The 25,453-nt window shown below is 37.9% G+C and overlaps 2 protein-coding genes across 2 annotated transcripts in view; both read left to right on the top strand.

The window, feature by feature from the left end:
- The window catches only part of LOC112049332 (uncharacterized), a 92,495-nt gene extending 68,801 nt beyond the window's left edge, over positions 1-23,694 (top strand). Inside the window, exons 3-7 of the mRNA XM_052891193.1 lie at positions 11,252-11,396; positions 16,553-16,675; positions 17,074-17,211; positions 17,745-17,859; positions 19,041-23,694. Of these exons, the coding sequence (XP_052747153.1) occupies positions 11,252-11,396; positions 16,553-16,675; positions 17,074-17,211; positions 17,745-17,859; positions 19,041-19,089 (570 nt within the window). The 3' untranslated portion in view covers positions 19,090-23,694. The remainder of the gene's footprint in view (positions 1-11,251; positions 11,397-16,552; positions 16,676-17,073; positions 17,212-17,744; positions 17,860-19,040) is intronic.
- A 903-nt stretch (positions 23,695-24,597) lies between these two features.
- Positions 24,598-25,453, top strand: part of LOC112049345 (laminin subunit alpha-1) — a 186,822-nt gene continuing 185,966 nt past the window's right edge. The window contains exon 1 of the mRNA XM_052891292.1: positions 24,598-25,183. Coding sequence (XP_052747252.1) covers positions 25,102-25,183 — 82 coding nt within the window. The 5' untranslated portion in view covers positions 24,598-25,101. The remainder of the gene's footprint in view (positions 25,184-25,453) is intronic.

Raw genomic sequence — 25,453 nt, 5'->3', positions numbered from 1 at the left:
AATAAAATATTGTTGCATAATAATGACTCATATCAAATTTAATCTGCATAAACCATATTGATTTCGTGTATTACATGGAATTAGGATCCGTAAGAAAAATGTTTTGTTTCAAATTAGAATAACATACATTTCCATTTAACTTAAATTATAAGATAGGTAATAATTATGCTAGTCGGTAATTTGGCAGCTCAAACACTTAGTTGGACTTTGTTTCAAGAAAACTTTAGCCAACTTTGAACGATACGCCTACTTGAGGATACCGTTGGGAACGGAAAATTGTAATTGTTATTCCAAATTGGATAAGGCTTCGACTTTATTGGGCACGTACTCTGTCGGGAAACGGTGCGGAAATGATAATGGAAATACTTGCAAATTTTGAAAATTGTCGTTTAGAGCTATTTAAATTCGTGGTTGAATGTATACATTAGTAGGCTTCTTTTGGACTTGGAGGAGTTTTAATGTTTGAATTTTATTTAGTATTAGCTGACGCCATACGGTTTCGCCCGCATAGTTCCCGTTCCCGTAGGAATATAGGGATAATATATGTATATAAAGGATAATATAGTCTAAAGCCTTCCTTGATAAATGGACTATCTAACACTGAAAGAATTTTTCTAATCGGACCACTAAATCCTGAGATTAGCGCGCTTAGTCAAACAAACAAACAAACTCTTCAGCTTTATAATATTAGTATAGATAATCATCATTATCAGCCTATTTTAAGATATTAAGTTGATGGAATAACCTGAAGTTAATAGAAAATCAGCGCCTTGACATGCCTTCGCAGAGCGAGGTGTGAATATATACTCCAATGTTTTGTTTTGTATGTTTTTTGTTTGTGTACGTCAACCATAGAGGCATTAGATATGAATATACATCGCACCCAAATTCACAAACAAAATTGTCTGTCGTTATTTGAGGGGGACGAGTGAAACTCACACAACAATAATATTTCGTCGTTATCAACCCATATTCGGCTCACTGCTGAGCTCGAGTCTCCTCTCAGAATGAGAGGGATAAATATTTAACACCATTAAATATATGTGTCCTCACACTACACACAACTATAATTTACTACACACATGTGTAATTTTAACACAATGAAACATCGATTATGTAGATACAGTTAGTATGAACATGATCATATATTTTTGACAGAAGGGTAACCTGTAGCAAGGCAGGTCGTACAGAAGGTAATTGGTCTGAGACCTTACAATGTCTTGTTTAGTGTAGGTACGTCAACTGGATGCATACGAGTAGGCGTCATATTATGTCTGTGTCTTTACTGATGCAATAATTAGTCTTGGCGGCAGAAATAAACATAGATACTTTACTGAACGAGATCGGATACAAAGTGTTTACGTTAGATAGAGCGGCAGTGTAATGTAGGATTTATTGCTAGGAAACGTATAAAGTCACATTCTTCTACAGGCGATAGTTTTTCACTTTATGAACTTCATGCCAAAATTATTGATAAATAATTCCGTATATGGGACGGACTCGACTACAAATAAACAAAACTAACAAGATATATATAATATCTTTAAACTTCTATAACTGCTAATTATGTGTCAACTATTCTAAGTCTCCATTCGCACGAGCGCTTTTTTAGCGTTCAAATAGAACAAATTCATTCCCAAGTATCACACGTCAGTGTATTAAAACGCGAACTTTTTTCGAGTGTTACATTTTTTATTTTTGACATTGGAAATAGATCTTAACTTCATACTATATTTGAACGCTTTTTTAACACGCGTTAAAAAAACCCTCGTGCGAATGGGGGCTAATGTAAGCTTGCGCAGTCAAAACGCTTGTGCGTCAAAGTTCTTAAGTAACACACTCACATAAAACACGTGCACGTTGGTACATTCGCAAATTAGCACATCAACACAGGAGGGAGCAAATGTTACATTTTATGAACACATTACTCTGTACAAACTTTGTATTACACGGCGTTAATTAGCAAGAAGAATAATAATAAGTGTTATAAATAGAACATTAGCTACGTTCTTTGTTCTAATTTTATATTTTACTTCTACTACTAAAGTAACCTGGATACCCCACAATATAGTTATTTTATTTTTTTATGCTTTACAAGTTAGCCTTTGACTACAATCTCATCTGATAGTAAGTGATGATGCAATATAATATGGAAGCGGGCTAACTTGTTAGGATGAGGATGAAAATCGACACCCCTTTCGGTTTCTACACGACATCGTGCCGGAACGCTAAATCGCTTGGCGGTACGTCTTTGTCGATAGGGTGGTAACTAGCCACGCCCGAAGCCTCCCACCAGCCAGACTTGGACTAATTAAGAAAACCTCAATCGGCCCAGCCAGGGATCGAACCCAGGACCTCCGTCCACCGTGCATACCACTGCGCCAACGGAGGTCGTCAAAATAGTGAACCTTCGACCTTCTTTCTTCTTTGACTGATATATGATCATTCAACTCTTAATTTCGAGCTTTATACTCGAAGTTCAATGTTTATAGTAATCTATATCTATATGTTTAGTAATATATAAAGCTGAAGAGTTTGTTTGTTTGTTTGATTGAACGCGCTAATCTCAGGAAATACTGGTCCGAGTTGAAAAATTCTTTCAGTGTTAGATAGTCCATTTATCGAGGAAGGCTATAGGCTATATATTATTCCCATTTACCTACGGGAACGGGAACCACGCAGGTAAAACCGCGTGGCGTCAGCTAGTAATTATATATATTTCTACTAAACAAAGAGGCACTTCAACGCTTGGATATACCTGTAATCAATTCGGCATCTCTGCAATGACCTTAGCACAGCCCAGGTTTCCACCGAATCGAAGGCTTTCTCATAGTCCACAAACGCTAAGCAAAGTGGCTGGTTATACTCGTGAGTCTTCTGTATAACCTGCCGCAGCGTATGGATGTGGTCTATGGTACTAAAGCCTTTTCGGAAACCGGCTTGTTCGGGAGGCTGGAAGTCGTCAAACCTATTAGCGAGACGATTCGTAATGACTCTTGAGAACAATTTGTAAACATGGCTTAGCAGCGAGATGGGTCTGTAATTCTTCAGCAAGGTGTTGTCACCTTTTTTGAAGAACAGAACCACCACGCTCCTATGCCACGCCTCAGGCGTCGTGCCCTCGTGAATGACGGAATTAAACAATCGCTGAAGGACTTTAAGTATCGGTTTTCCACCCGCTTTCAGGAGTTCTGCTGTGATTCCGTCCTCACCTGGCGCCTTATTGTTCTTCAGGTGTTTGAGAGCCACACTAATCTCGTATAGGCTGACGTCCGGGATATCTTCGGTATAGTGTCGGGTCAACTTGGCTCTGGGGTCTTTAGCCAAGTTGTCAACAGGCTGCTGAGTAGTCGTGTATAGCTGTCCATAGAACTTCTCGACCTCACTTAATAACTCGGGCTTGGAAGAAATCAGATTACCGTGCTCGGTCTTCAAACGCGTCAGCTGCCTCTGTCCAATAGACAGATCTCTGGCGAAAACTTTCGAGCCGCGATTGTTTTCAATCGCATTTTTAATACGCTCGGTATTGAAGTTTCGCAAGTCGCTGGTTTGCGACTTAGAGATCTGTCTACTGATTTGTCGGTATTTTGACGCATCTACGAAAACGCCACTATGTCAGTCCGTATTCAGGATCAGACTACGAGGCCAATCCAGTTGCAGCGAGGAGTGCGTCAGGGAGATGTGATCTCTCCGAAGCTATTTACCGCCGCATTGGAAGACGTCTTTAAGCTTCTGGACTGGGGCGGACTTGGCATCAACATCAATGGCGAGTACATCACTCAACTGCGGTTCGCGGACGATGTAGTCATCATGGCACAGACTCTGGATGACCTTAGTACCATGCTCAATGACCTCAGCAGCGTTTCTCAACAGGTGGGCCTGAAAATGAACATGGGCAAAACAAAAATAATGTGTAATGCTCATGTATCGCTCCACCCAGTTATAGTTGAGAACGCTGCACTCGAAATTGTAGACGAATACATATACCTAGGACATATGATCCAGTTAGGTAGGTCCAATTTCGAGAAAGAGGTGAACCGTCGAATCCAACTCGGCTGGGCTGCATTCGGGAAACTTCGCGACATCTTTTCGTCCGAAATTCCTCAGTGCCTGAAGACAAAAGTCTTCGAACAGTGCGTGTTGCCAGTGATGACCTATGGTTCCGAGACTTGGTCGCTAACTATGGGCCTCATAAGAAGGCTCAGAGTCACACAGCGGGCGATGGAACGAGCTATGTTAGGAGTATCTCTGCGTGATCGAATCAGAAATGAGGAGATCCGCAGAAGAACCAAAGTCACCGACATAGCTCAACGAGTTGCAAAGCTGAAGTGGCAATGGGCGGGGCACATAGTGCGAAGAGCCGATGGACGTTGGGGTCCCAAAGTGCTGGAATGGCGACCCCGCACTAGTAAGCGCAGTGTTGGCCGACCCCCCACCAGGTGGACTGACGACATCAAGCGAGTCGCAGGGATTCGCTGGATGCAGGTGGCTCAGTATCGTGATGTTTGGAAGTCCCTACAAAAGGCCTATGTCCTGCAGTGGACGTCCATCGGCTGATATGATGATGATGATGATGAAACAAAGAGGCGGGTCCAGTAGCAGTAAGGCAGCAGTCGTGGACATAATTAAACCCTCCATAATACGCTCTCTCCACCACATTATGGAGTCTAACAACAAAGACCTTAATTTAAACCAACCGAGCGGTAAAAGAACGTGGGCGTAAATACACTCCTAACTAGCAATTTAAATAGAATACAACGAACCGTGGCCAGTAAGGCTGAGTTTATACACGGCGGGCGTCCACTGATCATCGTATGTATCGGATGCATCGCATCAAACTGTAGTACTCTTTGTATTGAAAGTCGCAAGTGCATGATGCATCCACTGATCCGCATCGTACGGATTTCATCCGATACGTACAATGCGGATATATGGACGCCTACATTTAGAATCAATCGCAATTTATCTATACATAGGTGTTTTGGGTACAATTTAAGCTGTAGGTAGTACATCTCGTCCGGGCAATTTCTTTTTCATCAGGAAGGCCTAATGTAAACTAGGCCTAATGGATATTGACGAATTTTAACTTTGGTTTTTTTTTATTCCTTACAAGTTAGCCTTTGACTATAATCTCACCTGATGGAAGCATACGGTGGTAGGATGTTGATGGTTCAATACATGTCCTCCTGGCCAATTCACTAATTTTGGTCTTTATTATCAACCTATTAAAAACATCAAATAAATTGACAAACCCTAGAGCCGTGATAGCCCAGTGGATATGACCCCTGCTTCCGATTCCGTAGGGTGTGGGTTCGAATCCGATCCGGGGCATGCATCTACAACTTTTCAATTGTGTGCATTTTAAGAAATTAAATACCACTCAAACGGTGAAGGACAACATCGCGAGAAAACCTGCATACCAGAGAATTTTCTCAATTCTCTGTGTGTGAATCGCCTCAAACTGTGGAAACTTTTTTATAGACGTACTAGCGGACGCCCGCGACTTCGTCGGGATGAAAAGTAAAATCTATTTCCATTCCAAATTTCAGCCAAATCAGTGCAGTAGTTGCAGCGTAAAAGAGTAACAAACATCCAAACAAACATTCAAACAAACATCCATACAAACGTACACGTTTAAAGTATTGGTAGTATAGGATTCTCATGAAACAATTCACACGTCAACAATTCGTGCTATAAGCCATCTTTATAGTGTGTACATGGCCGGACAAGTCTACGGCAAAAATGTTACGGATTCATTACCGAGAGAGACAAAGGGCGTGCCGTACCTGCGCTTGCCGCAACTATGCGCGACTATCTGCGACAACTTGCCGGCAACTTGGCCAGGAGCGCGCAACTTGTGGCACAACTTCCATTCCAGGGGTAACGAAGTTCCTTTGATACGACCTCTGCGCGGTATGTTTGTTGTTTAATAACTTGATCCACGGTTCAATATCTCTGACGTATTTAGTTTTACTTTCTTCTAAGAAATTATTATTAGCGGTCCAGAGCTGGAAGGTTGATGGAAACCGCCTCTGAAAATGATGAATGGATGATATTGAGGCAATGAATGATGTTGAATGAATGAATAATTAAGAATTCATAAAAATATAGGTTGAACGCGACTTCGTTAGCGTGAAATTTAGTTTTTTACAGATCCCTCGGGAACCATGGATTTTTGTGGGATGAAAGGTAGCTTATGTGTTAAATTAGAGTAAAATCTATTTCCATTTCAAATTTCAGCCAAATCGGTTCAGTATTTGCGGCGTTAAAGAGTTACAAATATCCATACAAACTTTCGCGTTTATAATATTAGTAGAATATAATGCAGGTACAGTTAAAATTGAGCTATATAAGTACTTATATTTTACCTACTGTATGATATTCACCAGCAGGCACCTGATGACATTTGTTACATAGAATCTCAATTTCGTATATATGTCAACTAGTACCTAACCTACTGATGTTATTAAGTCAAATATTAACATTAGGACCATGTCATATAAAGCTCAACGTCTATTTTAATACTCAAAATGAACCATATACTTCTCAGTAACTAAATCATAGTTGCTAAAGCCCAAAGTTGGCAACTTCAAGTCATAATGCTCCGTTGAGTAAGTGCTCGCGTGTGTCTGGAAGACAACTACAAGTTGCCGCGAAGTGGGAGCGTCTGCCGTGAACTCCGTCTGAATTTCAAATAGGTGCAGTCCAAGCTAATCCACACTTAAATGTGCTTAAATTTGTGGAGCGCAGTTTCTCCGCGCATATTTAAGCCCCGCTCCAGGGCTGCCACGCGGCGGGAATTCGCCTGACACGACCGGAATTTTCTCTCAACTCAGGAATGTTGGCAGGATTTAAATTTCTCTGAAATCTTTGGTAGGTGAAGACTGTGAACTATATAATGACTAAAATTTTGTGACTATTTTTCGTAAGTTGCTATGCTAGGTAGATACAATAGTAATTTGCTTCTGTCCTTTGCGTATCTAATCGAATTTTGTGGTGTTTTTCACATGAATATAAATTATTTCTGCCATTACAATACTGTTAAATAATGGAGATAAATATTTTACTGATATAACAGTTAAAATCTTAAAGGATACGTATCTAAGATTTATGTAACTTAGAATTTGGAAAGTAACTTTAAATGTACAAGATTAAAAAATCAACAAAACAAATAATAGAGTAATTTAATTTTTATTTAACTCATAATTAAAAGACGACGATTTGAAACGCTGCTGCCTTGGTGAGATAATAACCGTTGCATTAAACTTCACTATTTACTATTTAATTTCACAATAATTAAATACGTGAACTTGAAACTGTGGATTAAATTACCGCCGCGCCCCTGAGAACGTTGAATTAATATAGTCATGCATATTTTTATTTTATGCGGTAAGTGGCAACCCTGCGTTTTTCTTTTTAAGTGCCTCTCTTAACGCCTCTATCTCCTTTTAGCGGGATAAATAAATCTCTGGTTCTTTTCCTTGTTTTTAAAAATGTTGGGTGTTTCATTTTCATTTTAGGGACAAAATGTGGTTATTTTTCATTCGGTAGATTTTATTTTATTTTCAACAGTATTTACGTACATACTATTGACTACTTTTTGTTGAAGCTAGGATTAAAAAGACACACATGGTTATCAGTAATTATAGATACATACCTACAGGCGCATACACATACGTATAGGCTCAACAACTATACTTCAAGTAAAGTAAGCCTATCACATGTTATTACACTATATATTATAATGTAATCTACTTATGGGAGAGCGGTATAGTATATGAAGCTTGGAAGCACCACGCTGTTCCAATGTGGGTTGGTGGGCGATAAGGTGATAATGTTTGATTCTTCTTCTCTTGATAATGATTGTTCAATATATCAGATGTTAATGATAATGTCTGTGAAGAAAAAAAAGGCACGGGGGTGTAATCATCATCATCATCATCAACCTATATTCGGCTCACTGCTGAGCACGGGTCTCCTCTCAGTATGAAAGGGGTTTGGCCAATAGTCCACCACGCTGGGCCAATGCGGATGGGCAGACTCTCTGAACAGACATCGCTAAAAGCTAACGCTTTTCAGACTTCACACACGTAGAGAATTGAGAAAAATGTCAGGTATGCAGGTTTCCTCACGATGTTTTCCTTCACCGTTTGAGACACGTGATATTTAATATCTTAAAATGCACACAACTGAAAAGTTGGAGGTGCATGCCGCGGACCGGATTCAAACTTACACCCTCCGGAGTCGGTCATATCGACTGGCCTATCACGGCTCTCGGGGATGTAATATAACTTCCCAATTTTTAGCTGAGAATTTTTTACTGCAAAATTCTTATAAGGGTGAAAGCTCAGTACTTCATGCGTGGTGCGTATAAGTTCTAGTTTTTCCTCTTATATAAACGAGAGGAGGTAAGGTATTAAATAAAAATGGCCGATAATGGCGCTAATGAATACAAGATTAAAAGTTTAATATTATGAAATACGACGGTACATTAAACAGAGATTTTCTCGTGAAGAATTTTAATAACGAGCCGAGATCAATCTTTATTAAAACTCTCCGCTGTGGAGTGGAAAAAAGCAAAAGAGTGCAAGAGTCCGATGCAAGTAACGCCTTTGATGTAGGGCGTGACCGCGCAGGGCTGCCACAAACACTGTAGGTAAGGTATTTATTTTTATACATTTTATGCAATGGCTGAGGTACCAGGACCTTTACCCAAGTGTCACGTCGATTCTCTGTCTACGATTGTAAACGCTTCGAAAATTCAAAATGCATGGGAATGACGTTTGTTGTCGACAGGTTACGTGATCAAGTTGTCGATCGGATCTGTCATTCCCATACATTTTTCTAGTTTTCGAAGCGTTAGCGATTAAAGATAATTGACGTGCCACTTGCCTATACAGGCCCAGATACTACTTTAGATTCACTTGATCATCATGCTGCAAAACTGAAGGTAACGTGGCACTAATGCAAAATTTAATATCACCGAAGGGTACTAGGGTGGGGATTTCCACAGAATTTATTTCGGAGAGTGGGCTCAGAAACTTTTTGGTCTAGTTTCTTCATCACCCATAGGACTGGAAGCAAAAACCCACCCTTACGTAGTCACCTTCCAGGCAAGCGCGGCCCACTGTATTTAATTTGATTAGTAGTTTGAGAGCTGAACATAATTCAAATATTTAATGTGAGCAAGGTGCCAGTAGATTTTGCGAGGCTCTCTAATATTGCAAGGAACTGAATTATATAAAAAACATGATCTGTCGGTGGCATATGAGCTATCCCTGATCATAAAATGCATTAAAATATGAGTAAGTTATAAATTAAAAAAAATTAAAAAAAAAATCAATAGACGATATTTTAATAGTTTTGTTTGTACATAGCATATTTACTTGTTTCTTCCTTTTAAGTTAATTTTGGGTTTTGGACAATCTTTTTACTTTTGATTCATTTGCTATTACTGTACAAATTGATACAAATACGTAATGTAAAAAATACTTATGTGAAAAACAACATTCTAGCACACAACGTTGTTCCCAAGAAAACGAAGTGCCAACCCTACGCGACGCTATATCAGAAGAAGGGAGGAAGGCGTGCCACAGAGGCCCCCTCTAAATCCTAGAGCCCGTCACGTCGGGCCGATCGCTCTCGCTGAAATATGACAGCAATATAATATGGCCGTCTCGCACTAAGCCCCGTCGATGAGCAAAATATTGCCGGCGCCTGAGACTTGCGCGTATCTAGACGTATCGGGCCGCGGTGCATGGGGGATTTGCGGGACATAGTCTGGGAATACGTGACATACATTTATGTTTTTACTAAACTGAACAGTAGTGCATGGGGAATTTAAGGAATATGGTCTGGGAATACGTAATATTTATCGATATTTTTACACAGCCGTAGTCCATCGTAACCATACACCGACATTTTTACTAAACAGAACAGTAGTGCATGGGGGATTTGCGGGACATAGTCTGGGAATACGTGACATACACTGATGTTTTTACTAAACTGAACAGTAGTGCATGGGGAATTTAAGGAATATGGTCTGGGAATACGTAATATTTATCGATATTTTTACACAGCCGTAGTCCATCGTAACCATACACCGACATTTTTACTAAACAGAACAGTAGTGTATGGGGGATTTACAGGACGTCTTGGAATACGTGACATACATCGATGATTTAACCAAAAAAAGGGCATGAGAGATTTTAATTACTGTTCTGATACTAGTCTGCGAATTTGTAAAATAATACAGAAGATATTGCTTCTGTGCAGAAGATATTGTTTTAGCTCTTTACTAGGATCTGGTATATTTTAAGAACAAACTTATGAGAAGCATAAGATCGCTTATTTTCCCGGATTCCTTTCTACTATCATACAGGAACGCTAAATCACTTGGCAGCATTTCTTTGCCAGTACATAATACATTATGCCCATACCATGAGCCCAAATGTAACACCTCTCTATTACACACTTCTTCACTTCAAATTGCCAACTTCTAGCTCTAGAGCTGCTGGGCTCACCAATTTGGTCTTTATTATCAACCTATTGAAGTGGACAACAAAGTGTCATCTACATACTATATGATATCCACCGTAAGCATCGGATGATATTTGTAATTTGTATTTGGATGAAATTTTGTCATTTGTATGTGGATGACATTTTGTCAATTGATTTGTTTGCTACTTTGATGGTTTGATAATAAAGACCAAAATAGGGAATAGGCCAGCTGGTATACTCTTATGTGTACTGTGTACCAGTAGCGAAGGCTGAAATTTTCTAGTAGGTAACTCCTTCATGTGTTTTTTAGTCTGAATGACCAAGAGAGTGTTAAATACGTATGTCTACGTTCATGTAGATATTATTAATTGCTTTTTAGTTGCGCTAAAGTATAGGATTGTACAGGTTGTAAAAAATTTGTTGTAATATTATATACTTACTAGCTGACGCCGCGCTGTTACACCCACGTATATAGCCTATAATAGCCTTTCTCGATAAATGGGCTATCTAACACAAAGAATTTTAAAATAGGACCAGTAGTTTTTGAGATTAGCGCGTTGGAACAAACAAACTTTTCTTCAGCTTTATAATTTTAGTATAAGTTTTGAGCGTAAAAAATACGTATGTATGGATTTTTAAAAGGTAACCCGATAGGAATCATGTTGTTACGACCGATCGCCCCCGATGTGTACTTATCTATTTGTACGTTGTGTTGTGTTGTTGTTGTACGTTGTTGTTGTTGTTGTTGCAGGCGGACCTGTCGTGTCGCAACACGAAGCAGCAAGTGGGCGCGCTGTTCACGCGCAGCAACTTCGTCACGCTGAAGTACGTGACGGACAACTGGGGCACCGACGCCAACGGGTTCAAGCTCGTCATCACCGCCGTCAAAGACCCCAGTGAGTTCCTCATCATCATCCCCTGATCCTGCACTGGTCTAATGAGCCAGAGCCATAGAGCCAGGCTCCATTTCATTGTAGGAATGTTATTTAGTGATTCGACGGCTTGGCTGGTGGGAGGCTTCGGCCGTGGCTAGTTAGCATCCTACCGGCAAAGACGTACCGCCAAGCGATTTAGCGAAAGAAACCGAAAGGAGTGTGGATTTTCATCCTCCTCCTAACAAGTTAGCCCGCTTCCATCTTAAATTGCATCATCACTAACCATCAGGTGAGATTATAGTCAAGGGCTAGCTTTAAAAAAAAAATTAAAACTTCCCCGTGGTTTAGCGAGTTTCCCCGACATTCGACTGAGACAAAAGGGTAGTTGACTCATATCAAAATATAAACAATATTCATTTCGTATAGTACATGGAATAATGGATCTAAATATTATTTAATAAAACTTAAGGATTTCATAAGAAACTTAATTTAAAAACTAATGTATTTTTTTTAAATGCACATACCTATTTGAAAAGTCGGAGGTGATTGATTGACATGCCCCAGACCGGATTCAAACCTACGCCCTCCGAAATCGAAGGCAGAGGTTATGTCCACTGGGCTATTACTACTCAACTATTATACTAAGTTGACCGAATGTATTTATTTATTATTTGTCAATTTTTTATATTGTTACGCTGCAATAAAACACGATTTTCACAGTCGAGTAGTAATTTGGCACTCGACTGTTTGAAGTATTTCCAAAAAGAACTAATATACGTTTGATCTAACGTGTGGGAGGAGGTCGGGGCAACTCGAGATTCCTCCGCGCAGGACCCGTCGACCCTCTTCTCCCCTTAATTATACCCAATGTTTATTTATTTCGACAAAACACCCGTGAACACAGCCTCGTACTCCAAGAGCTAGTGTGTGAACTGTTCAACGCGCTTGGCTATACTAATATTATAAAAACGTAAAGTTTGTGGTGTTGTAGGGGGTAATCTCTGGATCTGCAGATACGATTTGGAAAGTTCTTTTACCATATGAAAACCACGTCATTTGTGAGTAACATAAGCTATATTTTATCCCCGTATTACCACTGGAACGGAAACGACGCGGTTAATATGTTATATGTATAGTCATCGTTAACAGAATTTAAAAGAATTCAGTTTGAAAACAAAACTAAACCATCACAAAAATTGTGGTCTTGTTTGTTGTGATAAATATATGTCCTAAATGAAACACTTTATAATTATGAAATATTTCGAATTCAAATACAGTAATTTGCAAAGATTTTACAAATAAATTAATAACATTAGTTGTTTGTCTATAATCAGGAAAAGGTTTACATCTTGATTTTAAACGATATTTAGGTAGAAGAAAATTATCTAGGAAAATTTTCATCATTCAAAGTTTCTCGATCACTAGGGATACGTGCTTTAATTAAGCCGTACCTAAATGCGAAAACTATGAATATTGAATGGTTTTTTTTATATGAATATGTTTGTTTATCGGAAATAGGTTCCTTAAAGAAGTTTGTAACGATAGTCAAAACACAAACATGGGAACAGTGATCAAGGTGATTGGAGTGTAACCATTGAACAAATTGTTCACTAGCTCTTGTACTATAACACATTTCACCCTTATCTCATCTTAGGTATAAGTGAAAACGACTGTTTGCTTGTATTACGGGCCCAAGCGACCTTTGTCATGAAAATACTACCCGATAGCTCCTTGCTCCTTATTATAACTATATTGATGTCATTACAAGGTGTTGGTTATATTATAATAGTACTAACTACCCTGCAGGAAACATTGATTTTTCTGGAATTAAAACTTTCGCATCTGTATTATATAACAATAGAACAAAAATAAAAGAATATATATTAGTATGTATAGTAGAAAATTTGGACGTCGAGACAGAAGTCGAGAATAGAAATACTTTTTATTCCAAAAAAAAGTCAAGGTTCCCGCGGGATTCTTAAAAAAAATAATATCAAGCGAACGGAGAACGCAAAAGAGAGAGTTGATATATGCTATGCTATTCTCGTATGTCCCAAATACCCTATAAATAAAATACTTCACTCTTTAATGACATTTATTAATATCAATTACGTTACATAAAAATGTTCAATTCCGCGCGACAGAACTATATTCGAGTTAGGTGCGGACTGCTATAAGCTTAACATAATATTATACATTATATATGTATAATATACATTAATATATATAACATAATAATATAACATAATATTATACATTATATACATAATATTATACATTATATATGTATAATATTATGTTGCATTACGTATGTGTGTGTACAAATTCTACAAATATAAATCTGTCACTAAATCTGACTAATAAAGTAGATTATCGAGCAAATTACGCCAACACACTTTGTAGCAGCGTGGTGGCACTAAGCGCCATATCTCCTAAATTAATCACATACCTACTGACAAATAAAAAAAATACAAAACTGCAAATAACAACAAAGCCCATCTCCATATATAAAACATAAACAAACGTTCAATTATCCCTCCGATATGATTCCTTTATAATGTGACGTCAGATCATAAACCGCTGAGCCAGCACGTAGGGCTGACACTTAAATTCAATTTAATATCCTGAACCCTTTGGGCCGGTGTTGTTTTATGCACAGACTAAACGAGTTCCATAGACGGGCACTTGGATTACCTGGAACATACGTGATATATATAGTCACATTCAGTTTATGACGGCCTCCGTGGCGCAGTGGTATGCGCGGTGGATGTATTTGGTCCTGGAGTTCCTGGGTTCTATTCCCGGCTGGGTTGGTTGAAGTTTTCTTAATTGGTCGCAGTCTGGTTGGTGGGAGGTTTCAGCCTTGGCTAGTTAGCACCCTACCGGCGAAGACGTACCACCATGGGATTTAGCGTTTCGCTAACAAGTTAGCCCGCTTCTAGATTAGATTGCATCATCACTTACCATCAGGTGAGATTGTAGTCAAGGGATAACCTGTAGAGAATGAAAAAAAAATACATTGCTTGGGGTTCAAGTCAATAAATAGTACCCTGATGAAGCCTCTCTCTCTTAATGAACCCTTTTACGATAAAACTTTTCATCAAATCAAACGTGTTTGTGAAACGTGTGATTGTCTGCGACTTTGTTTCAAGAGTTTGTCAAACGTTGCCTGATGAAAAAATCTAATTTGATAAGCAAATCGTGTCAAACGACTATGAAAAATTTTGCTATGAGTATTATTTTTATTATGTATGCTTTTCTTAATCAGCTTTATATTGTAACAATACCGTCTATTATTTTTGTTCAATCTGGGGTTCTTAGCCGGCCCAATTTGCGCGGATTTAAATAAAAATGTGTTTTGCGTTCGTTCATTTTTAATTAAAAACAGCTCACTGCGGGCATGGGAGTATTTGTCCCGGAATTAATAGATGTTGAAAATGTTACTTTTGCTGATGTGCGTTTGAAGTAAAGAGTTGTAATCACCTAATGAATAAGGTCGTTGGTTCAAGCTTTTAAACATTTATATATACCTATGATACTGAAGCTGTATCTACTCATGCCCTGTGCCTATCCGCTCGGTGTCTATTATGTGTAATAATAGGCACCGAGCGGATAGGGTAACTGCTATATATATTCAGACCGAAACAGAGCAATGCTGTTTGCCGGCAGAAAAAAGTGCCAGTTACTTCTCCGAACTAGCTGCTATCTACTATTACTCACATGTCTATAATTTCACCGACAATCCTAATGAATATCGTCTGAAACGCAGCCATTCTAGCTTGCTTTGCTCAACGAATTGTGTTACAAAAAAGCCTACCCCTCAATTAATTGGCTAAAACTAAATCAAAATTAGTTCATTTTAAGTATGGTTACTTACAAGCACTTGTGATACCTACGTCTATTAAACCTTTTTGTGTAAGATGAACATAAGATGAAAGCGATGCAATTACCTATTGCCGCCAAACATTTATATTAGACACATTTTTTGTTTGTTGAAAATATCCTGATTATTCAAAATAAACTAAAACAAACTGTTATCGCCGCGTTTGCCGCTTTTAAATTTACATGTTGTTAATAAATAGTGTAGGAAATAGTAGTCTGTGACAGATATGACGTCGCTCGATCTATTGTCGGCTTCACGGTGTGTGCTCGTGGCGTTCGAGCCGTCCACATCTCTTGTTGTGTAATTCTTTATGGGTTACTTGGGATAGGTGGGGAGAGTGACTTGAGTGGAAAAGGGGAGTGTTTGATATCAGTAAAAGGCGCCTTTAACCCTACACACATCGTTCACAAATACGTGACTCCACTCAAGGTCATTCTCTGCCATTCTAGGGTCTTATTTTGGTTACAGTTTGATTTGTTAATTAAGTTGTCCTGACAACTGTTGTGAATCATAACCTTTGTTCTACATAAGTTTTCTTATATTTGTAATCACATTTGAGTCCTATAATAAAACGAGATGAATAATCACAGAAGTTATTATTCAGATTCGGATTTACATCCAAAAATAGCTCAATTCCTGGAGAACTCTCTGAAGTGGTTTAGAAGAGCTAACTCTGTATTTACTGAATGCGATTGCAATTTATTAAACAGAAGTGCCGACGTGTGATGACGTCAGCACTGTGCCGGTGCTGCCCACTGCGAAACAATGGCCACTAACGATCCATCAAACGGTTCCGACGATCCAACAACGGACGTCGATCATCCCGGACGTTTTGAGAGCGGCGGATTAAACTTTCGTTCGCAGAATATTCAAAAATTGTGTCCCAAAATATAATATCCGTAACTTTATCCAGCCGTAATCGTATTCTAAAGTTTGTTATCGATGGCGTGTTTGACGTGACTCCTTTTCTCGTGTTATTGTCATTCTTTTCTATGGTCTTTAGAGTAGTAATTTCTCTCTATGCTTCTTTGCTGAAGTAGCGTACTAACCTGCAAAATTGGTATTTTTATTTTATATTGTGATCTGCCGTCAAAGGGCTAGTAATTACAGTTGATAGACCAAAAACTCAGCAAGTCTTAACAACTCTGTCACCGTCTAATCTCGAAGATCAACTTTTGGTTTAAGAGAGGAGCAGATTAGTACTTCCTCTCATAAGTGCCTCACACCCAGAATTATTATATTAATTGTTAGCAATTGGTTAGTCTGTTGATTCATTGTTTTGTTCAACTTCCAGAGCACGGATGCAAGGAGTTCAGGTGTAAGCAGCGCGAGTTCTGCGTGAGTGCTGACCTGACCTGCGACGGCGTTGACCACTGCGCCGATGGCTCTGACGAGGACACCGCCGCCCTCTGCCCCGGTGAGTTGACATCATCATCATCACTATAATCAGTTGGATGCACATCATAGAGCTAGACATAAGCCTCTTGTACTTGACTTGCAAGCACCACTGTCCTGAAACTTATGTATCCAGTATTATAAAGTTCATCTTGCTTAAAGTACCCATTCTCAGAAAAGTAGTTTGGAGGTTAGCAGAGCGTATAAACATTATATTAACTTTAATGGCTATTTTATAAGCCGTGTTCTTTAAATGTCTCGTTAGTCTAGATTACTTTCGCGAAATAATTGTGCTCAGTTCAACAAATACGAGTAGTTTAACAGAACTCTTGTTTGTCCTGAAAAGGCCTGAATTTGAAAACGACCTTCCTTTTTGTGTCTTTGCTCTTGTCTCAAATCTGTGACCTGTCGCATTTTCAGAGAGCGGAGGCAGTGGCGGCGGCAGTACGTGGATAGCGATAGTGGTGGGCGCAGCGGCACTGTTGGCGCTGCTGGTGCTGCTAGCGCTGTGCTGCTACTGCCGCAGCAGAGCGCCGACCAGGCGCACGCATTTACACTGTGAGTATTGAGTGAGAGAGCGAAGGCAGTGCTGGGTAGAAAAGTAACAAGAAGTGCTAAATCTTCTTACCTTAGGAGATTTAAGGTAAAAAGATACAACCCTTAAGTTTGTCCTTAAGTTTTCCTAAACCGAAGGTTGCCTGGAAGAAATCGCTACTTAGCGATAAGGCCGCCTTTTGTATGCTGATCTCTTCCTAATTTGTTTTTTATTTCACTTGTTTTTGTCTTTGTGGTGTGCAAATAAAGTATATTTATTTTATTTTATTTATCTTAACCCTTACAGTGAAACATGAAACAGGTGACATCGTTATTTAGCTTACATAAACAGTTCACTGTATGACCTGGAGAATGTGATGGGGCCGAATTAGCTGGAAGGGGAGAGGTCATTATGTAAAATGAAGGTAAACCAGCGTCTCTAACAGAGACGTCTCTATATTGAATTGAAGCTGGCGTTATTTTGCGGACATTTATGGTGGGTCACCACCAAAACCGTTGTAATGTTGTTGCGTTGACTACCCCTGTTGTTGTTACAGTACAACAGATGGCTAGCAGCAACGGCGCGGGCGGCGGCGGCAAGGGCGCTGGCCCCACCGCGTCGCCCGCCACTCGGCTGCCGGGAAACTGGGCGCACCCTGCGGGCCCGCGCGGGTACGTACAAATGCCGAGCGGTCACTGGTGCCGCCTCTGTGCCAACCAATTAGAGATTACTTTTAAGAGCTCAGTATCTGATATGCTGCTTTAATGCCGGTCTGCGGGCTTAGTGTGATGTACAGTTTATGTTAGAGCCTGATGTTATGTTAGATGCTAGTGATAATGATCAGGACTAACGATATCTCCGTGGCACGTATGTATATCCGAGGTATAGCACTTGTCTATAGCCTTGTGTTTTCTGACTGCTGCTGAACGTTAGGTCGAATGCAATATAAAACTTATATATTTTAAATATTTTTTCATTATAATACCTATAAAAATTATGTAGGTAAGATTTTTTGAAATGTTGAAATACTGGTTGGTCTGTTTTATAATTTTATGTTTTTACTGTTCATTATTTGCAATAAGAATTGTTTTGGCTATTTTATTTTGATATATTTATTTTGTTTCTTTTTTAGTTAATCATCATCATCAGAACAAAAATGCTTCATACGCTCAAGAGTAGTGCTAGTTTTTTTGTAAATAATAATATGTAATGATGTTGTACGCATAAGAAATAGGTAAGCGTTTTCTTTTTATTTGCCATCTTATTTTATCATATTATTTTTTTTACTAAATAATGTTTGGTTTTTTCTTTTTTACCTGACGTAAGTGTCTGCATATTTTTATTTTTTTAATATATGATTTCATTCTGATTACATTTTTACCATATTTTATTATATTTTTTTGAAATGTGACCAATATTCTTTTATAGCTCCATTATTCGTAACAACGACGTTAGGAGATGTTTTTTTATATTCTTTACAAGTTAGCCCTTGACTACAATCTTATAAGTGATGAAGCAGTCTAACATGGAAGCGGGCTAACTTGTTAGGAGATGAAAATTCACACTCCCTTCGGTTTCAACATGAAATCATACCGGAATGCTAAACCACTTGGCGATACGTCTTTGTCGGTAGGATGGTAACTAGCCATGGCCTCCCACTAGCCAGACCTGGAGCAATTAAGAAAATCTGAATCTGCCTGAGCATCGAACTCAGGACCTCCGTTTTGTAAGTCCACCACGCATACCACTGCGCTATGGAGGCCGTCAAAAAGTGTTGATTTGTTGTTGATAGTGTTGAGTTCCCCTTGCCAGTCGGCTATGGAGGCTCGTACTAAAGCTCGTGCCTGCGCAGGTACAGGGCGGCGCGCCCGGGCCGCCTGCGGGCGCGGGCGCAGCGCTGAGCGGCGCCCCGCACAAGGACGAGTGGTTCGTCTGAGGCGGCCCGGTCGGGCCCGCAGGGCGGGGGCGCCGTACCGGCCCCCATCCGCTCCCACATGGACAGACCCCGCCGGGACCCCGCGGTGACAGCATCGTCCCCACGTGTTCGCGACACACGCCTAGCAACACAAGGAAACCTTGTCGACTTTTTGTCAACACTATCAGTTATGTTTCATTATAATAATTACGGAACCTATGCCTTAGTCAACTTAAGGCATAGGTTCATGTAAATAGTTGTTTACTTAACGCATCCTGTATGTATTTAATATCAACTTTGACCCGAACGTTAATAATTATGTATTTCGGTGCAGGATCAAGTGGCATCATCTAAATGTTTGTTTCAACGAAATGTAGCCACTTGATTATCCTGCGGTTTAGTGTTTATTTTGAACATGGGTTTAAACGCTTTATTGTAATGTAGTGTTTTCCTTAAAATTGTAAGGCTTTAGTATCGCGAACACTGTGTAAGATTTTAAATGAAAACTTTTCAATGTACAACTGTATTATAAAATGACTGCTTTGTTATATTGATATAAAGAATGATATTTATGTATGAAAGTTTAATAATACAGTTACAACCAATAATCGCTGCGTCGTACAAAATGCAACTAACGTAACCACCCAGTTATCTCACTTCTGATGCAACTTTATGTGAATAATAGATCAGAAGTGCGTGCTAAGCGTTTTCGCGATTTGAACGGCATAGCGACTAGGGAAAAATTTATAAAAAAATCTGTATTTTTAAATTTATAATTCATGCAACATACGTTTCATTATAGAGATACGAACTAGTAAACGGTGTTCTATAATGAAACTAGAAATGTAACAAGCAGTTTTTTGATACATAAGAAAAAGTTGATATTTGGACGATGAAATCACTACAGCGTCAGTGTCACCGGCTCTAGGACTAACATCTCACTGCCATTACCGCTCCAACACAGCTCCGACCTTACTACTGATACTTCTAACTACCACACATTCAGGAAATTTTGTACAGTTCATACATCGCTCCATTACATCAAGATTACCGAAGTAAATTAACATGCAAAGATGCAAGTTTTAAAATGTTTTATAACTTTTCCATTTTGTAAAGTACCTATTATAAAAAGAAGAAAAAAACATCGCAATGTTTTATAAAAAAACACAATAATTTACTTTGATTTGTAAGAAATCTGCCAATGGTTAGTCCAATAATAATTGTACTAAATTCGATTTCCAGTTATATTTGGGATTATGATTACCATTCTCATAGCCATTATTTCAAGAATCCATATTCGGCTCACTGCTGAATACGAGTCATCTCTCAGAATGAGAGGGGTTAAGCTATTAGTCCACCACGCTGGCCTAATGCTGGTAGCCAGACTTCTCACACGTAGAGAATTAAGAAAACTCACAAGTATGCAGGTTTCCTCGATTCACGATGTTTTTTCCTTCACCTCTTGAGTCATTACTAAGTAATGGCTCAAGTTAAAAGTTACAGTATATATAAAGTCACTAGTATTACAGAATACATAATACATAAAGTCACTAGTATTACAGAATACAAGTACAAGTATTAGGTATGTCATGTTATTGCGTCACCAGATTTAAAATTACAGCATCAAAATAAAAATAAAGTGTTGTTAATTTAAATTATAAAACATTTTAAAAATTGATAGTAGTTCTTAACTTTACGCCAATGCTTGAGTATAATATGAGATTATTAAAATACATTCTACTTGGGCATTGGCTTATCGTCATAAGTATATCTTTTTAAAGCATTTTAATATTGCTAATTCTGTTGTGCAGAATACTAAACCAAATAGTTTAACACAAATAGAACAATAATACAGAATGTTAAGACTAAAATTAAGGTCGTGAGTTAGCATTGTCTAAGTAACTAAGCAGTCTTAGTAACTGTCTCTCGAGCTATAATGTACAATAATGTTTCTTTGGGATCACCCAAACTATGCCTGTTGAATGCATGTTTGAAATAATATAGCTAGTGATAATGGTGAGTGTATAATGTATGTGTGTAGCCCACGAGGTCGTGGATAATTTATACTAGGTGCTTAAGCTAAAAATTTGTAATGTCTCGTCTGCCTTCAAATACTTTGTTCTGATTCTTGACTTGCTAATTTACCATATTGAACCCTTGAATATTTACAAATGACTTTTTTTCAAATATGGAATCAAGAATCTTAAGTGGAAAAAGTATTTGTTAATTAATCCCACGGGTGAAAATGTATTTAAGAATTTAAACAATACGCTATGCGTTTATAAATTACTTAAAAGTAACTCGAGTGTTTTATTTAAAGTTAATTATAGACAAAAAATCAGGCAAGTTTTAGTATCTCAGGGGAAATTTTAGATGTTTGCCATGAACTTTTAGCTGTTGTGAAGCACCTTTATAAAATTTCCCACTACCTCTCCAGCTATAAGAACAATCTTAAAGAACGGAAACTTCACATATCTGTTGGAAACATTTAAACTTATAAAAAATAACTAATAAGTGATCGGTTCTACCGCGAGTGTTCCTTTTAAACTATCGTGTTAAGTTATAAGTTTAAATCTATTAAGATACTCGTACTGTTTGTTTTGACTTGTGGTCGAACCGTTTAGAAAGGAGAGTATTGATATAATCGAGGTTTAGAGATGGCAGCATCTGTCGCGTCGCGCCCGCTCGGTGTCGTCTGCGGTTTTCGCTCGTTCATGTTACGGTTACTACGCAAGCCGTTACGCGTAACATTCGTAACGTAACATTTTACGCCTATTAACTGTAACATGGACATGATCTTTCTTACTCAAGTTTGAATGTACGCGTTTCGGTAGACTTAAGTATATTTATGGGAGTGATAGTTAAACACAAGTTCTATCCAATGAAATTGTATAATCATATAGTGATGTAATTGTATCCAGTTTGTAATGTTATTTGTATACGTTCATTGGATAGCGAGTAGCGTGTGTAGCTAATTATACAGTACCAAAAAAAAGTAATAAAATCTATCTCAATAAACAAAAAAATATATTAATATGATCTATATGATATAGCGTATCGATATTTTATTTATGATTTCTTTATCACTGCTGTTAATGTTTGATAAAAAATTAATAATTAATATTGTAGGTAATAGAGTTACATTGAAACTTTTGTAACTAAAGTTGTCACCAAGCCACTCACTGGACCGCAAACATTGCAGTTCATATCATAAAACGAATGTACCTCTCTCATTAGAACTATAATCGGACCATGCGATGCATATGCTGTTACGTAATAAACCATATTGTAAGAATGTATTATTGTTTACGACTAAGTTGTCGCAATAAATTTATTGATAAATTTTATAGTGATATACATATCTCATTGTGAAGCTGATGTTCAATGTATATTTGGATCATTCTTTTTGTATTAAGGTAAGGTAACATTCTAGGACTATAAGAACTGTTACTAAGCGATAATTTCGATACAAATCGTGCTGGCATTTATATCTGCTGTGCCGTGACATTGCATTGATGCGAAATATGTTTAAATAAATATATTTTCTTATAATGCAGATTCATGGATGATATATGTTAGAATTTATCATAAGCAAGACATATCTCAAACTAAATATGTGACGGGCTGTAAATTAAGTCGCTTGATCGTGGAGCAGTCAGCCAATGATAAATCACAAGGTTGACGTGTTATGAAAATATATTATTGAAAGAATCATATCGGTAAACAGTAATTCCAGCATAAATTCATCAGTTTCATTATTTTCACGGCACAGCAGCGTTATCCACAATATGCCGTTGTCACGGCAGCGCGACGCGACAAACAAGTCGCTATCTAGCGTCGCAGAGCACGAGCATGTCTGGTAGTCGCCAGCTCGGCGATGTTACGCAAACATGACGATGTTACGCGAGCACAGCGATGCTACGTGAACAACAGAATGTTACGCGAACAAGACAATGTTACACGAGCCCTGCGACGCTCACCAAGCGCTTTGTGGCACGGTGCGATTGAGGTTTTCATTTTCTCAACAAAATGCTTTTACAAAACAAACATTATTTTCATATTTTTTCAATATTACTAAAATAACAATCTGTGTACTTCGTAAAATAAAATGAATACAAAGTCTTGGGATGTTTTATCAAAAACCTCTTTAATGGATCTGTATGAAAATAAAACTATTATTTTCGTATTTTGGAAATTTTGATAATGAGTAAGACAAGCAACACAATAGGACATATCAAGTAAAACTGATTATTTCTTTAATAAATAACATTCTCTTTTAATTTTTATAAAAGGCATCTATATCTAGCTATTTGTATATCATTGGGGAACATAGTACAAGAGCGAGTGAGCAGAATGCGGCCGAGATCGCCCCGCGCCGCCGACCGCGAAGTGAACAGTCTATCCGAACGTATTCTATATAATAATTACTTACGTAATAATTAATTTTAGCGAAGATTTTTTTAGGTGAATTTTTACTCGTTTAGTGGAACGCGCCACGCCGCGGGTGCGGGTGTCCAGATTTTGGTGTTAACGATAAACGCAATGTAAATTTATCGATATGACATTAAACATTTTTGGCTTATTGTTCGTATGTTATTGATTTATTTTAAACATCCCTCTGTCCTCCTCTACTCATAACATACCTATACATTTTATAGCGAAGTTATAACTTCGGAGTCCAGACTTTATCTGCACCTCCAATTTTTCAGCTATGTGAAGAAGTTAAATATTACAAATGTCTCGAACGTTGAAGGAAAAACATCGTGAGGAAACTTGCATACATGAGAATTCTCTACTTGTGTGAAGTCTACTAATCCGCATTGGGCCAGCGTGGTGGTCTATATTAGCCTTACCCCTCTCATTCTGAGAGAGGAGACTCATGCTCAATAGTGAGCCGTATATGGGTTGTTGATGACGAATGTATTTTACATAGTTTACTTAGGTTCTTCTATCAGATATATTGGGTAAATTTCACCAAATTAAAAGTTTGCCTCAGAAAAACAGCAAGCTTTACATTGTTAAAACTTTATTGCTATTTAATTTTAGTAGGAGAATAAAACTATTTGCTATTCACAATATTTATGAGAGTAATAATTCACATTATTAAGTTATAATTTAATTAATAATGTGTAAATAATAAGGTTTAAATAAATTTTATAAACTTAAAATTTCTATTGTAATATAATAACGCCATCTATGGGTATACTTTTAAAGTACGTAGACGTGTAGCCAAAGCTCTCGGCCGGTCGTCACACCGCGTAGAACCAGCAGAGCTTCGTTTACTTGATTTACTTGAAAATGTTATTCGAATAACCCAGATTTCTTTAAAAGAAACACAATTATTGAAAATCATAGATATGAAAATTAAATAAAAATATTTTTCGTTTACTTTTCATAAGGATTGAATAGTTTTTTTCGAGTATTTTTATTTATAGGCCTAACTTAAGCTTTATTAGTATGGTACAGACGTTGGCATTTTGAGACTTGAGCTTTTTATATTCAGTTTAATTCCAGTCTCTGTGTAGAGAGGTGTGTTTCTTTGCCAGTGTTTCGTTAAACTTTCCTCGCGATCTATAAATCGCGAACTTTTGGAACGACAAGATTTGTGAAGTTATTTGATGTTGTTGTGGTTTTATGTTATTAAATTAATAATAACAATTATCTATTAGTAATAATAACTATTCGACACTGAGGTTTTTGGTCAAAACTTTAATAATTAATTATTAATTAATAAATTAATAAATAGTATTAATTAATACGTTTAAAAACTTTTTATTAACTTTTATTAACTTTGTTCGTTTGTTTAAGTACATTTTATAAGATATTTTATATTATTGATTACAATATAAATTCGCAGTTTGCCTCAAAAATTTCCCTACGATTTTAATTAATAGTCTGAGAGCAATACTTGAAAAATGCAGTGACTTGTGTACATTTAAATTTTTTTGGGTGAAAATCTAAAAAAATAAAGTGGAGCATAGTGGTGTGATGGTGTAGAATGTGGTGCCGTGCGCTGGTGTTGGCGCTGCTGGTGGCAGCGGTCGCTGGCAAAGGGAAGAAGCATCGGCATCAGAAACCAGGTACATTTAGAATTTTTTACTTTTGCATTAAAAAAAATAAGAATATATAATCTAGCCGGCTTGTTTCAGCATCCTGCCTTCCAAAACGGTGATAGAGTCTCGTAGTAACTTCGCCTATTTGATATTAGGCTAATTTTAATACTAGCGTTTCTTACTAGTTATCTCTGCGCCATGAAATTGAACATCCCGGGAGGGTAGGAAATAGTCAGCACCATAGAAATTCTTTATTTAGAACGCTATTATCCAGGAATACATCGTCACTTAGACTTG

The sequence above is a fragment of the Bicyclus anynana genome, chromosome 3, assembly GCF_947172395.1.
Source record: "Bicyclus anynana chromosome 3, ilBicAnyn1.1, whole genome shotgun sequence".
Classification (NCBI taxonomy): domain Eukaryota; kingdom Metazoa; phylum Arthropoda; class Insecta; order Lepidoptera; family Nymphalidae; genus Bicyclus; species Bicyclus anynana.
The sequence above is the reverse complement of the archived record's forward strand: the minus strand, read 5'-3'. Positions and strand labels throughout refer to the sequence as shown.